Below are 13,334 nucleotides of genomic sequence, written 5' to 3'. Positions count from 1 at the left end.
GGAAAAGAGAAGGCTCCCAATCTTGAGTCCTTTAAATTTGGGAGAGGAGAAGTCCTCTCACCTATTTTGGAAACTACTTGCAGATGCAGGGAAACCTCTGAATTGCTCACAACAGGGGTTTTGCAGAGATTTCCTCTAATTTTTTTTCCTCCCCAATTTCCCACAGCCTGTGTTTGTCCTGCGTCTGCTAGGCTGACATGTGGTTTACCTCGCTAATCCTGCTGCCAGGTTTTACACACTCTCCTCCGAAGTAAAACAACTGAAGCCAGAGGATACTGAGCAACTCTGGGCATGGGCGCCAGAGCTGTCACAGAAAATTTGCTTCCCAAGTGTTCCTTCCAACTTCCCTTCCTGAGCCCGCGTGAGCCACAGCGCAGCCCTTGGCGAGGTCTTTGCGTTTCCTGCTGCTGCAATCTGTAACTGGATTTTGGATTTTTTTTTAACTGCAGTTCTGAGGATTTTAGTTCGTAGCACAACTTTGTTGGTTGGGGGACTTTGAAAGCAGTTTCCTTACCTCGGTCGCGGAGGCCCAGACACTTTTCCTCCCCTCCGGGCTGCACCGAGGCGAAGGCAGCAAAGGGGAGTCGCAAGCTCCTTGTGTATTGGTGGGGAGAGGAGGTTTGAGCCGAGTTGTCACCATCCCTCGCCCACCCCCGGTCTGGCGCTCTCGGTTGGCACGTACATCATCTATTAACTGCTGTTCCTGGACGCAGTGCATGATATATTCATTTTTATCTTTAGTAAATTATAAATGGAATTCTCGGCGCGCTCGTGTCTGTCTGCTCGTGTAGGGCTACCGAAAGGAGGCGGAGAGGAGGCTGTGGCCCGGATCCTGACCCTGATTGTATGAATAAGTAAGCAGGATGCAAGTGATTGGGTTAGATGCTGTGAAGATTTTTTTTTTCTTTTCTTTTCTTTTCTTTTTTTTTTTTTTTTTTTTTTTTTTTTTTTTTTTTTAAGTTAGGAAGAGGGTAAAAAGACAGCCGGGGGTGGGGGGGAGGCAAACAGTGCATCCCCAAATCCTCCCACTTTCTCCCTTATCGCAGCCAGTTGCCGTGCTGCTTCTGCGGCTTTTAAGGTCTGGCGGAGAAGGGATGTCTGCCCCCCACCCGCGACCGCGGTCCCCACTTTCAGCTCAGACGCGCTGATGTGCAGACGGGTCTCGTCCTCCCAGGGCGGCGCCGGGTCTTGGGTGCGGGACACGCGCGGGGCCTGAGTCCGGGGACCTGGGAGCCTGAGCCCGGGAGCCTGAGCCTGGGGCAGCCGAGCCGTTGAGCCGCAGGAAGGACGGCCGCGGGGAGGCAGCCTGGCCGCGCGCCCGCCCGGACCCGCTCCGTACCTGCCCCCGCCCGCCACCTCGCCCGCGCCGGGGGACAGGCCGCCCAGCCCTCTCTCGGCCCGACGGCGCCCCATGTCCCCAGACACCTGAGCGCCGGCCGCGCCGAGGAGCCTCCCACGGGGACAGCCACCGGTGCCCTTCCTCGCGAGGAAGATGGGGCTGGAGACGCTTTCCCTGGGGATGCTCGCGTGGCTGGTGGCCACGGGGGCTGTCCTCTGCTCGGAGCTGGGGGTCTGCGCCGGCCTCGACTATGACTACACTTTCGGTGGCAACGGAGAGGAAGAGGCGGAGGCGCTGGACTACAAGGATCCGTGCAAAGCCGGTGAGTGCCCTCTCGGGGCGAGACGGCGGGGGCGCGGCTGGCGCTGGGAGGGCGCCGGGTCTCACCTGTCTCCTTCCCACCCCCTCCCCACCCCGAGGGGCCGCGCCGCCTCCTTTGCCGCAGCTCTGCGCCGGCGGGACCGGGTGCCAAGCTCTGTCTCCGAGTTTGGGGACCTCCTGGAGTTCCTACACCCCACCCCCCACCCCCGCCCCGGCGCGGCGTGACGAGCCGCGGACGCAGCAGCCAGGGCTCTGAGTCCAGCGCCCGCGGCCCGGCGCTTCTCCGGCGGCGCCGCCCTGGTGCCGGGCGCCCGCGATCCCGCGCTCGGGCGGGCGGACTTCACGTCGGGACACCTTCGCCCCCTCTCGGCCAGGGTCCTGTGTGCGTCCCAGGCGACAAGGGGATGGAGACGTCCTCCAAAGCTCCCCCGCTGAATGAATTCAGCGCATTTGCCCATTTCAAGAAACCTTAAAAACACTTCCAAGTTGCCGTCCCGTTCAAACTCGTTTCTCGCCCCCACACCCTGTTTGCACCATGAGACCTGCGGCCGGCCCTTCTCCCGCCGCCTGAGGTCAGAGTCACACGCCCTGGCCCCGGGCCCTGTTCCACTGAGTTGATTGAGGCCGAGGTGAACCTGAGTCGGTGGACCCACCATTCACTTTGCGAGGAAAGTGATCACGAGGGTGCTGGGGCCGATTAGGTGAGTGTCTGTAAGCAGAAGGCACGTTCTGCCGCATCTCAAGAAGAAGGGAGGGCAAAATGCCCAAAGTAGCTTTGCCGCTCCGATTCTGTGCGGATGGTCTGCATTCGATGTCTTCCTTTCCTTAGCTAGGTAAACCTCTTTTGACCTCTCTTGGGCCTGAAGTTAGGAAAGATGTACGCAAATGAAGGAAAATGCTGGAAATTCCCTTGTTAACTTGTACCTTTGATGGCACATTGTTCTGACAAGGAGGGTATGTTTGCGACAGGGAGCATATGTGTTCGCGTTATCAGATCTTTCTTGGTGCACTCTTACTGCGCGTACTTCTTCAAAACTTGGAGTAGCTTAGCAGAAACACGTCAGTCTGGAATTCAGAATTCTGATTTAATTCAATTTTGCTTATAAGTTTCCTCATCACCTTTAACACTCAGTCTATCCCACCAGAAGTTTCCTAGGCCTTCCTTGATAGTTTAGAGGACAAGACACCTTTCTGCTGTGGTTGGGCAGCCAGAACTCAGTATACAACTCCCTAAACCTACTTTTTATTGAAAAATTTGTTTTGAATAATGTTTGCAACTGGGTGAAAACTGAGGGTTTTCTTGTTTTAGGAAAGGTAGAAATGAAGTATATTATTTCTAAAGATTGTATATGAAAACACCTATTCTGATGCTCTATTGTGTGAAAGATTCAGCCAGTTACCAATATAAGAAAATCAGTGCTTATCTATACATTGATCTGACTTCAGGAAAATAAATGTAGTTTTCTATACACATTAAAGTAAAAGCTTATGCTTTAAAAAATCATTAACTTCAAATATGCATATATTGTAAGAAGTATCAAAAGTTAGCTAATTCATTTTCAGAAGTTATGTTGTTTCAGGCTTAACATTAGAAATTGTATAGAAGAAGGTTCTGTCAACATGTGTGTTTTTCTATTTAAGAGTGTTTGCAATTTTACAATTTAGTTGTACTATGTGTATTGAAACACACCTCAAGCATAAATGTCTATTTTCCTCAGCACATAAATATCCAGGCAAGATAAAAACAACAACAACAAAACCTTAAGAGCCTTTACTTTTATTTTTCCTTTACTACTGGTTTATTTTTGAATAGAGCTGTTGAGGATAAAACAGCAATAAAACCAAATTTGAATGGATTATTATTCTAATCTTATTTCTTCCCAATTTTTGCATACAAGAGGCAAACCTGTACATGTGTGTAATGAAAGAGATATAAGAATGGCCCAAGTGGAAGACTGAGAAGTATGGCCAAAATCTGAGATCACTTTTAAATGATCAACCCTGCTTTTTTAACTTAGTGAAATGGAAGGCTTTAATTTACCATCTTGGCTAAAGAGTAGCAAAATCTTAGTCCCTCTTTTTGGCACTGTATAAGACAAATAAAAGTAATAACAGGGAAAAATTAAATAGTACATTGAAATCCCAAACAAGAGTCTAAAAAAGGTCACTAAAATAAGAAAGATGAAGACAGATATGTGAAAGATAGCCAAAAAGCAAGAGGGGGTGCTCTCCAGACTCCAGGATACCTTTGATCTGACCTGTCCCAAGAGCAGAGTGGAGGGCATGGCCCACTGAATAAAGTGCCCTTCTCTAACAGGGGTCCTAAGGTTCCTGAAACTATATGGTGGCTTGATGTCATAGTGACTAGCATAGCTTTATGGTTTCAAAGCACTTTGAGTACATTATTTCAGCTCAATGCACAACCCAAATAGTGGAATTTGTTAATGTTACCATTACCCAGATAGGAAAACAGTTGCTGCATGAGGTCAAACCCATTTGTTAACGTTACTCAGAACTTGATTCCAAGTCTCCTTGCTCAAAGTCGGCTTGTATTAAACAATTACACTGTATTCTTAGCTGGCCTTTTGGAGGCCTTCCTTGAAATGCAAACAACAGAAATTTGTCCAGGTTTATCTGAGTCTAAACTAATAGAAGTACAGTTACTTTCATTAACTGATATGAATGAAATGACTAAGAACATAATTTCATCTTTTCTAAATACAGTGAGAATATAAAGTCCTTGAGGACAGAGATCATAACTGATTTTTAATGTTTATCACAGGGATGGATTAACATTGTTAGATATCTGGAAAGTTCTCAGTACCTTCTCATATCTATAGACTATTAATATTGATCTTCATCCCTCATCTACATCTCATTCTACCCAAGATCAAATGTTACCCAAGGAGAAATATTACTTGTTAAAATTATGCCATCCTTAATATATTTGTGAAACAATATAACTTGTATGCCTTTCAAAACTCTGATTTGAAGTTCATGAAACTATAGGACAGAAAGGAAGACTTTGTGTTAATTTAACTTTGCTTTAGAAAGAAATTTTTGATATAAATAGAAGTAGATAAGTCAGTGTAGCACAGCCTCAGATGTAATTTGTATAAGCCAAATCCACTAGGACAAAAAATAGGTAATTCATCTCTATATATAAACAGACACACAGATGCAGATAATTCAAAGGAATGTCTGTCTTGCACATTAAGGTGTCAGCACAATACATAGTCATCTGAATTTGCAGTCAGATTTCTCTTACTTTCTCTAGTTCAAAAGTGTCCTGAGGGATGCTGAGAAGCTGATGCTGCAGGAGGTCATTCAAGAACAGAGACTGCGGTGTCCTGTTTCATTGCTGTACTGTACCAGTAGATGTTAATCTGAGTATCTGTGAATATCTGTGAAGAGCCTGGGCAAATTCAGTGTGCAAATTAATCTCTCAGATTTGTCTATAGATTACCTGGAAAAGCAGAGACCTGATAAACCAACTCTGTGTTCTCTCCCTACTCCCTACCCCCTTCCTTCCTCCCTCCCTCACTCCCCCACGCTTCCTCCCTTCTTTTCTCTTTTTGTATTTAAGGGGGTATCAGGAAAGCACAGGCAATTGGAAATATAATATCTAAAGAGGAAGATTGAAGAAATTAGAATTTTGAATGTTGAGTAGAGGCTGATAAGACTGGTAAGGAAGGGTATCTTTATCCTCTTAAACAAGTGTGAAAACTCTGAAAAAAAGACTTCCCTACCTTTAATCTTCTGAGTAAATGATTTATTTTTCTTGAAAAAAATCCAAGCATGATTAAAGGTCAGTGACTTGCAAGGTTAAATCTGTCTTTAGAGTGGCATATGCAAGCTTGTTTATATAGAAATAGGTTTTTGGTATCCTAAAGGATTATTCTTTCTGCTTTTCTTTATAACCAGTGTCCTAATGTCCTAGTATACTAATTCTTGGGGAAATTTTCATAAATTTATAATCTCTCAGTAAGATCTTATCAGTTTTTGGTTCTCAGTGTTGTACTTTCTAGCTTCATTGGCAGCCTCCTAGGTATGTCATTTTAGAATTTGATGTTGAACCCTATGTCTACTTTATTCCATCATAATATTAAATATCCAAACATATATTTATTGCCTGGCACCTCTTTAGGTTGCCAAACCCTCATGTTAAAAATGTATTTCATAGAGCTGCTTCTCTTAGCGAGTCTCTTCTGTTTTAGTTTTCATTCCTCAGATCTTGATTTTTTTTTTCTCCTCCTGCCTCTAGTGCCAACTCAGAAGTGGTCAAAATACAGTTTTTGCAAAAGGGATGGATAAGAATTCTGTATAGTTGAATTCTATTCATCATTTGCCAATAGTAATTCTTTAGCCCTTGTCCTCAGGGCCTACATTGATTTTTTTTGGTCCACCAATGGCAGTTACTGATACTAATTAGGAATAAGATAGATTGTTTATTCTTAAATATATCCTCTCAGTCTAAGAAGGCTCTAAAGCTCCTTTTTGTTTGCTTGTTTACACAGTGTCCTGAGATCTTCCCACTCTTTGTCTCTGAAGAGGGTAGTGTGCTTTACAAATTCAAAATTTAACTGGCATCCCTTCTGTGAGGTAGTTCCTGTAATAATTCATGGAACCTTTATGGTTTCCCTTCAAGTAGGTGCTCTTTGAGCCCTCCTTTCTCTGTTTAGGCCTCCTTAGCCCACAGCGGAAGAGTTAAAAGTGTGTAAGAGCTAGTGAAGGCTTTTTGAGAAAGTTAATATATAATTTTACAACTTTTCCTCTTGCCCTCATTATGGCTCACTTTTCTACAAAAGTCTAATATATACCATATATAGTTTCTTCTACATAAAACATATTTTCTTCCCCCATTGTGTATGTACGAATCTGATTTTTGTACATCTTAGCAACTTTCCCTGATTTAAAATTTAGACTCACTTGTTTGTAGTTACCACTATATTCTTTGTAAACCTTAAGAATATTAGTCACATTAATGATCCTTTAGGCCTCTCAATCAGTGAGTGTACTGGACAGGGGTTAACCCTTCAATGTTCCTAGAACTCAGGTAGATAGTATCAGATGCTAGTGATTTACTATCATTAATTTTTTTCTTTTTAGGCTGTTATCTATTGTTTCTAATAGTATATTAGCACCATCTGCTTAAAATGTTTAAAAGTAGGACCTTCCCTAAGCTTTTCTAACAATGCTTGGAAAAGATAGAGGTAAATAATCCATTTAAAATGCAACCTTGCACATCCTGCTGGGACCATCTGGTGTCTGGGGAGGTGGGGGAAGGGAACTCTGCTGCTCCCCCAAACTGTAAGGAAGGCCCCCGCCCACAGTATTTTGAGCCCCCAGTGAGGCCTGGGCTAGGCCAGGGCTCAGGTGCCTGGCCAGATTCCTGGGGATATGAGATTTCCTCTACTAGGGGAATTTTGAGGACTCTTACAGCTCTTTCATGTTCCAAGATCTGGAATTAATCATGGACTTATCCTTCCTAAGTTAAGGTGTAGAGAGTTCTCTCCTCAACCCTGGATACAATAGAATGATTTAGCAATGTGGCTTCGGTGGTTTATTTCCTTTAGTTATCTATTGAAGAATGCTACGAGAGGAGGAACACTAAAAAAATAATTTATAGCCTCAAAGCTATGAAACAAATTGCATAGAATGTGTTCTTTCTCAGAAATCAGAAGTGGGGGCTCCTTGCTTATTTATTTAGTTCTTGACAACATCAGCCCTGAAAGTGGGATATTGACTATTAAATTTTGAGACATTGTGGGCTGGCTAATGGAATGTTTGCTTTGTTAGCTCCTTACAAAATGTGTACTAATCCTGTCAAGCTGCATTTGTATTAAGAAGTATTGTAAATTAGGTGTTAATTGAAATTCAGAAAGTGAACCAATGAGGTGTTTGTCTTAATCAGCTCTTCTCCTGCAACTTACATTTATAGTTTAACCTAAAATATTTGCCATTGACTATATTAAAAAAAAAACAAAACTTCTCAAATGATAATAGTTCCAAAAAGTTGAAACCATGGTCAGAAGTGTTTGCAAATATACTAATTTTCCCAAAACAAAATCTAATTTTATGTATTAGCATTTATCTCAATGTTTGAAAATGACATTTCAAAAATTTTTAGCACACTGCCCCATTTTACAAATCAGGGAGTCATTACGGAGGTGGAGACACAAACCATGTATTTACTATCAGTGTCTTCTGTGTTGATGTACTTCCTATTGATGACACTTAATTTGTGTGATGAGGGAGGAGGATGTGGAATAGTTTTTGTATTCCTTACATTTCTCACTTTTGTTAAATTTCAGCACATGGATTGTGTGCCACGGGGGCACCTCGAATGGCCCCTGGCCTGGTGGTTGATATCAGCAGGTTTGGAGTTCTCTTTCGCCATGAGTGGATTTGGAGTGTTTATTAAGATAATCCCGGCCCTTGTACAGCATTGGAACCACCTTGGCCTTAGTTCAGTCAATTGACTATCCTGAAAGGATGGAGCTCCATTCCTCTACCCTGATCTTTCTGATCTAAATGCCTAGTAGTTTAAGTTTATGGTTTTGTGTTTTGTACCCAGATTTTTGTGTTATTAAGTATCCCTCACTGCATGAAAGTTAAATCCCAGGGAAGAGCATCATGCAGAACTAGAAAAGAGCCAAATGGAGAAATTTCCAGAGAATAAATCCTTGGACTCCATATACCTCACATATCTAGGAATTGCCTTCATGACTCATGTCAAAGTAACATAGCTCATATTTTTACATTGTAAAAAGTCTCCTGTCTTCACCATATCCCTATCAATTAACATTATTGTTAACCCTTTTGGACACATGAGGAAACTGAAACTCAGAAGGATCCAGTGTCTGGTCTGCCATCCCAGTTGATAAACAGTGAGAACTTGACCCCAGTTTTGGTATGTGATGCCTCTCTTTTTATGAATCTCCTTTGCTGGCTCTCCAGTCAGTACAAACATATTAAGACTGGCAATTGAAGTGGTGGTATTTGTGCCATGCGCATTCATCCACTGTGATTTTCTTTAGTGAGGATACATCTTGCCTTCAATGTTCTTGCATTTTATAAGCCATATACTGTACTGTCAGAGTAAGGCCAATACTTTCAATTGTATGGAATATTGGGCAGGCCCTACTCCCTTTCAAGAGAGTATTTCCTAAGTGTAGAGTCACAAATGAAATACCTCAACTATGTGTAAAACAAATGAAAATAAATATGACTAATTCTAATAGAGATATATTTGAGTGCAAAGTAGTCTAGGGGAGAAACTGCGATATGTTGCCCCAAGTATATAAATTGTGACAGCAGGCTTTCCATGTTGTTTAAGGCGGGGGGTGAATTGGATTCGAGTAGAATTCAGTCATTAGTGTCTCGTTCTTGGCATAGGCCCTGGCGTTTTATGTGGTACCCATTAAATTGTTTCACATTTTAGATTGCTCTCTGAGTATTCATTGAATTCCTGCTTATGAGCCCATAAAGAGTGTGAAGAACATCCTTTCAAATGCAGGCTGTTCAGGAAAGTGGTTTACAGTGTACATTATGTATGTAAATGATGTGTGAATGCCTTTGAGAAAACAAATATGCTGTAAGAAAGTACTTAACTTTTCCAACTTGTCTAAAAGCCCTCAGGTCAAAAACTTGAAAGCTTTGATGGCTCATAGAGTTAACTAAACTTCTTGGAACTCCAGTCTGGTTTCCTAAGAGTAGGAAGTCTGGCACATTCAAAATATATACTATGTGTAATATTTACTATATTACAATTTCTTAGAAGAAAACATATTATTGTTAGCAAATTATCATGTTGTCTAGGAGGAAGATTTTCTGCTTGTACTTTTTCTCTAACAAAGGATTAAGAATGAAACTGGTAAAACAGTTTTTCTAAACCTAAGAACAAAGGGAGGTTTTTCTTTCATATTTACTTTTTAGTCCCAGGAGAAGAAATAATATATATTTGGATCTCCATGAAGTGTGGCCTGCAGGCAGTCATCAGGGGAAGAATAATTAGGATTTGCCACCTGGAATGGGTAACAGAAGTAATGACCTAAAAATCAGGGGCCTTGTGTTGCATTATGTTTCTATGCACAAAGAGATTGTGAGCAGTTTGCTGGGGGAACAAGTGACCAAGAATTAAATGCAGAAAGAAGATTTTGATTATAGGCTATACCTCCCGTGTGTCCCAGGATTTAAATGTTTATAATAAGAACAGATTTCTCATGTATGTGAGGGTGGAATGGAGCATCATACACAAAGCTGTATGCTTCATAAACAAGTATCCTTTAATATCCCTTATTTCTGTATTGCATGGTACCTGTAGCTTAGTGCTTTATGATAACATGTGTTATGTTACCCAATGATAGAATCAGAATTTGAATCCAGAATTCTGGATTCCATGTGCTGCCATGATGTTTCTTCCTTTTTCTTCTTCTTCTCCCTCTTCTTCTTCCTCTCCCTCTCGCCTTCCTCCTCCTCCTTCTTTTTCTCCTTCTTTTGGTATGAGAGCTTTTTGCAACTTGGGGATGGCTTCAAAAATCATTTTCTTTAAAGATTTCAGGGAGGCCAGAATAGTGCATCTATTAAAATCTTGGGCTTTGGAGTGACATGGATATGAATTCTAATACTGGACACACCACATAGTAACTACACATAGTTTTACATAGTGAGTGGCTTTTGACAAGTTATTTAACACCTTTATGTTTCAGTTTTCTGATCTATAAAATGGGAATGATGTTATAATTCTCATGGTGTGTTTTTATATATATAAATTTATTTATTTATTTATCTATTTATTTATTTATTTTTTGGCTGCGTTGGGTCTTCATTGCTGCGCACCGGCTTTCTCTAGTTGCGGCGAACGGGGGCTACTCTGTTGCGGTGTGCTGTCTTCTCATTGCGGTGGCTTTTCTTGTTGCAGAGCACGGGCTCTAGGCATGTGGACTTCAGTAGCTGCGGCTTGTGGGCTCTACAGGGCAGTCTCAGTAGTTGTGGTGCATGGCCTTAGTTGTTCTGCAGCATGTGGGGTCTTCCTGGACCAGGGTTCGAACCCATGTCCCCTGCATTGGCAGGGGGATTCTTAACCACTGCACCACCAGGGAAGTCCCTCATGGTGTTATTATAAGAATTAAATGAATGTGAAGTGAAAATCACTCTGGAACATAGTAAACACTGTAATTTTTATTCATAGTAGCATAAATATATAGGAAGTAGAGGGTTTTTAAAAAAATTGCAACTGCTTACATGTAAGAAGGTGATCTTTATAAAAATGTTTGTGGGATAAAGTTATTTTCTCTTGCCATATATAAAAATGTATTCATATCTCAAGTCCTCTAAACCTTAAAATTGAGTTTAATCCCTCAGACAGACCTTTTTTTTTGGAAAGATATCAGAGGTAACCAATAGAAATATCTTCTATGTGTTGTTCTCCTGGTTATTTGCTCAGATGCCTAATACACTCAAAATATATTCACAATTTTCAATTCATATTGCCTAATGTGTGAATAGAATCTTGGCTATATAGTCTTTCAGTAATTTCTGGTTCATGTTTTATTTGCCATCTGAATTAACTTGAAGAGCTTACATACTCACAACCCTATGTTTACACAGAGCTAAGTTTACACATGGCTCTAAGCTACAAATATTCATAAATTCATCAAACCTTTATTGAACAACACATAGTTACAGAAGTATGAAAAATGATACAGTGCCTTACCTGGCATAGTCTTAACTTTACCATTTGTAGGTAGATGATAGTTAATGTATAAAGTTTTTTATGTTTATTAATCACATATTTGTATGCTAAAGTTATTTCAATTTAGCATTTGCAAATGGATACTATTATAAATTATGATAATCAGAATATATATTCTTGTAAATTTTTCCTGGAATATTCTTTACTCATGATATATGAAGAATAAAGCTTCGTGGAGAGTGTAACAACTTTTAAGTAAGTAGTTTGTAGACTTTGTTACTTGGCAGTGGGCTGGGATAGGATGTAAGCAATTATTTGGATGTAGTTTGTATTGGCAATCATGGTTTCCATTTATTCTTTTCTCAAATATCTTGATTTAAAATTTTCAAATTCTTTTTGTCATATTTTTCCATATAAGCTACCAGAACACATCTCTGTCCTCCACAATATATCTCTTCCTTAAATGCATTTAAAGGTACGTGTTTAACTTTTTCTTTGTTTACAAATTAGGAGAAGCAAAAGCAAATGATAAAACAGATGAAATGAACATCTAGTTTTTTTTTTTTACTTACACTATTCTACCGTGGTTTCAAAAAAGCAAATGTACGTTTTTCTTTCTTTACATAATTCTAAGTGGGTAATGGTATGGCAATTGGAAAACAAACTGGACTGGTAGTTAAGAAATGTAATTTCTACTATTGGTTCTGCTGTTGTATTTTCATGTAACCTTGAGGACGTCCCTTGATTTTTCTTTACGTCAGTCTCAGACTTAGAAATCTCTAAGCCTGTTCAAGTCCCAAAGTTTTCAGAATCCTGGTTTCTCTGACGTCAGAACAAGAGCTCTTCTGATGTGGTACCAAGAAATCTCAGGGACAGTGACCCACACTGTCCACTCAGAGGAAAGGGAAGATTTTACACCTCTTCAGTGGTCAGTCTTGATAAAGCCTGAGGTTTCTCATGGTTCCAACCAAATCATGGCAGCCACCAGGTTGCAGCTGCAGTAGGTTGTGCAGTTCCTTGACTTGACTTTGCCAAAATTGGCCTTGAAACCAATTTACGCATAATTTCCCACCACTCTTTCCAACCTCAGTCCATCAGTAAAAATCTGCCAGAGTAGTGACAAGTTATGTGGGCATCACATATGTGCTTATCAGAGCATGTTAGTCTCACATCAGCATCAGAATTGAGTGTTGTTCAGTCAGATTTGTATGTTTGATGAGCAGAACATGGCTAGTGGATGGGAAAAATCCAATTCTTTCAAGTTTGAGGTCAATATTCATAATGGAAAGAACAGGAAATTTAGGCAAGGAAATTGCAGGAAAGTTTTTCTAGCTTTAAGCATTTTTACTAAATACACGACATATTAAAAGACGCTTTAAGGCTTCCCTGGTGGCGCAGTGGTTGGGAGTCCGCCTGCCGATGCAGGGGACACGGGTTCGTGCCCCGGTCTGGGAAGATCCCACATGCCGCGGAGTGGCTGGGCCCGTGAGCCATGGCCGCTGAGCCTGTGCGTCCGGAGCCTGTGCTCCGCAACGGGAGAGGCCACAACAGTGAGAGGCCCGCGTAGCACAAAAAAAATAAAATAAATAAAATAAAAGACACTTTATATTAATCACTTATATCTATCCTTGAAAACATTCTTCCACTTGGCACAAGAGCATGATGCTAATTATCTTCATAAAATTCAACTTCACAAACCTCCAGTTTACTGAATTGTCTAGTAAGGAACTACTCTTTTCATCACAAGTTAACTTATGTATATATTTTTTTAATGAAGAGTCTCAATTCTCAACCAAGTCTTTACCAAAGGAAGTTTTCATTCTTGAGCTTTTATAATAGTAAAGAATGAACTCCAATACAAATTAATAGCATGAATCTAGGTAATGTAGTTTAAAGAGCCCTGGATATTGCGTCAGGAGACCGAGGTGTAAGTCTTGACTCTTCTGTGTTTAATTACATTATCTTGGTCTACTTACT

General features: G+C 41.0%; 1 protein-coding gene across 2 annotated transcripts in view; it reads left to right on the top strand.

Moving 5' to 3' along the window:
• Window positions 1-1,492: 1,492 nt before the first annotated feature.
• The window catches only part of TLL1 (tolloid like 1), a 269,311-nt gene continuing 257,469 nt past the window's right edge, over window positions 1,493-13,334 (top strand). For both annotated transcript variants that reach the window (XM_024116874.2, XM_024116873.2), the window contains exon 1: window positions 1,493-1,661. In XM_024116874.2, the coding sequence (XP_023972642.1) occupies window positions 1,493-1,661 (169 nt within the window). The remainder of the gene's footprint in view (window positions 1,662-13,334) is intronic.

Source organism: Physeter macrocephalus, chromosome 7 (genome assembly GCF_002837175.3).
Source record: "Physeter macrocephalus isolate SW-GA chromosome 7, ASM283717v5, whole genome shotgun sequence".
NCBI lineage: Eukaryota > Metazoa > Chordata > Mammalia > Artiodactyla > Physeteridae > Physeter > Physeter macrocephalus.
The sequence above is the reverse complement of the archived record's forward strand: the minus strand, read 5'-3'. Positions and strand labels throughout refer to the sequence as shown.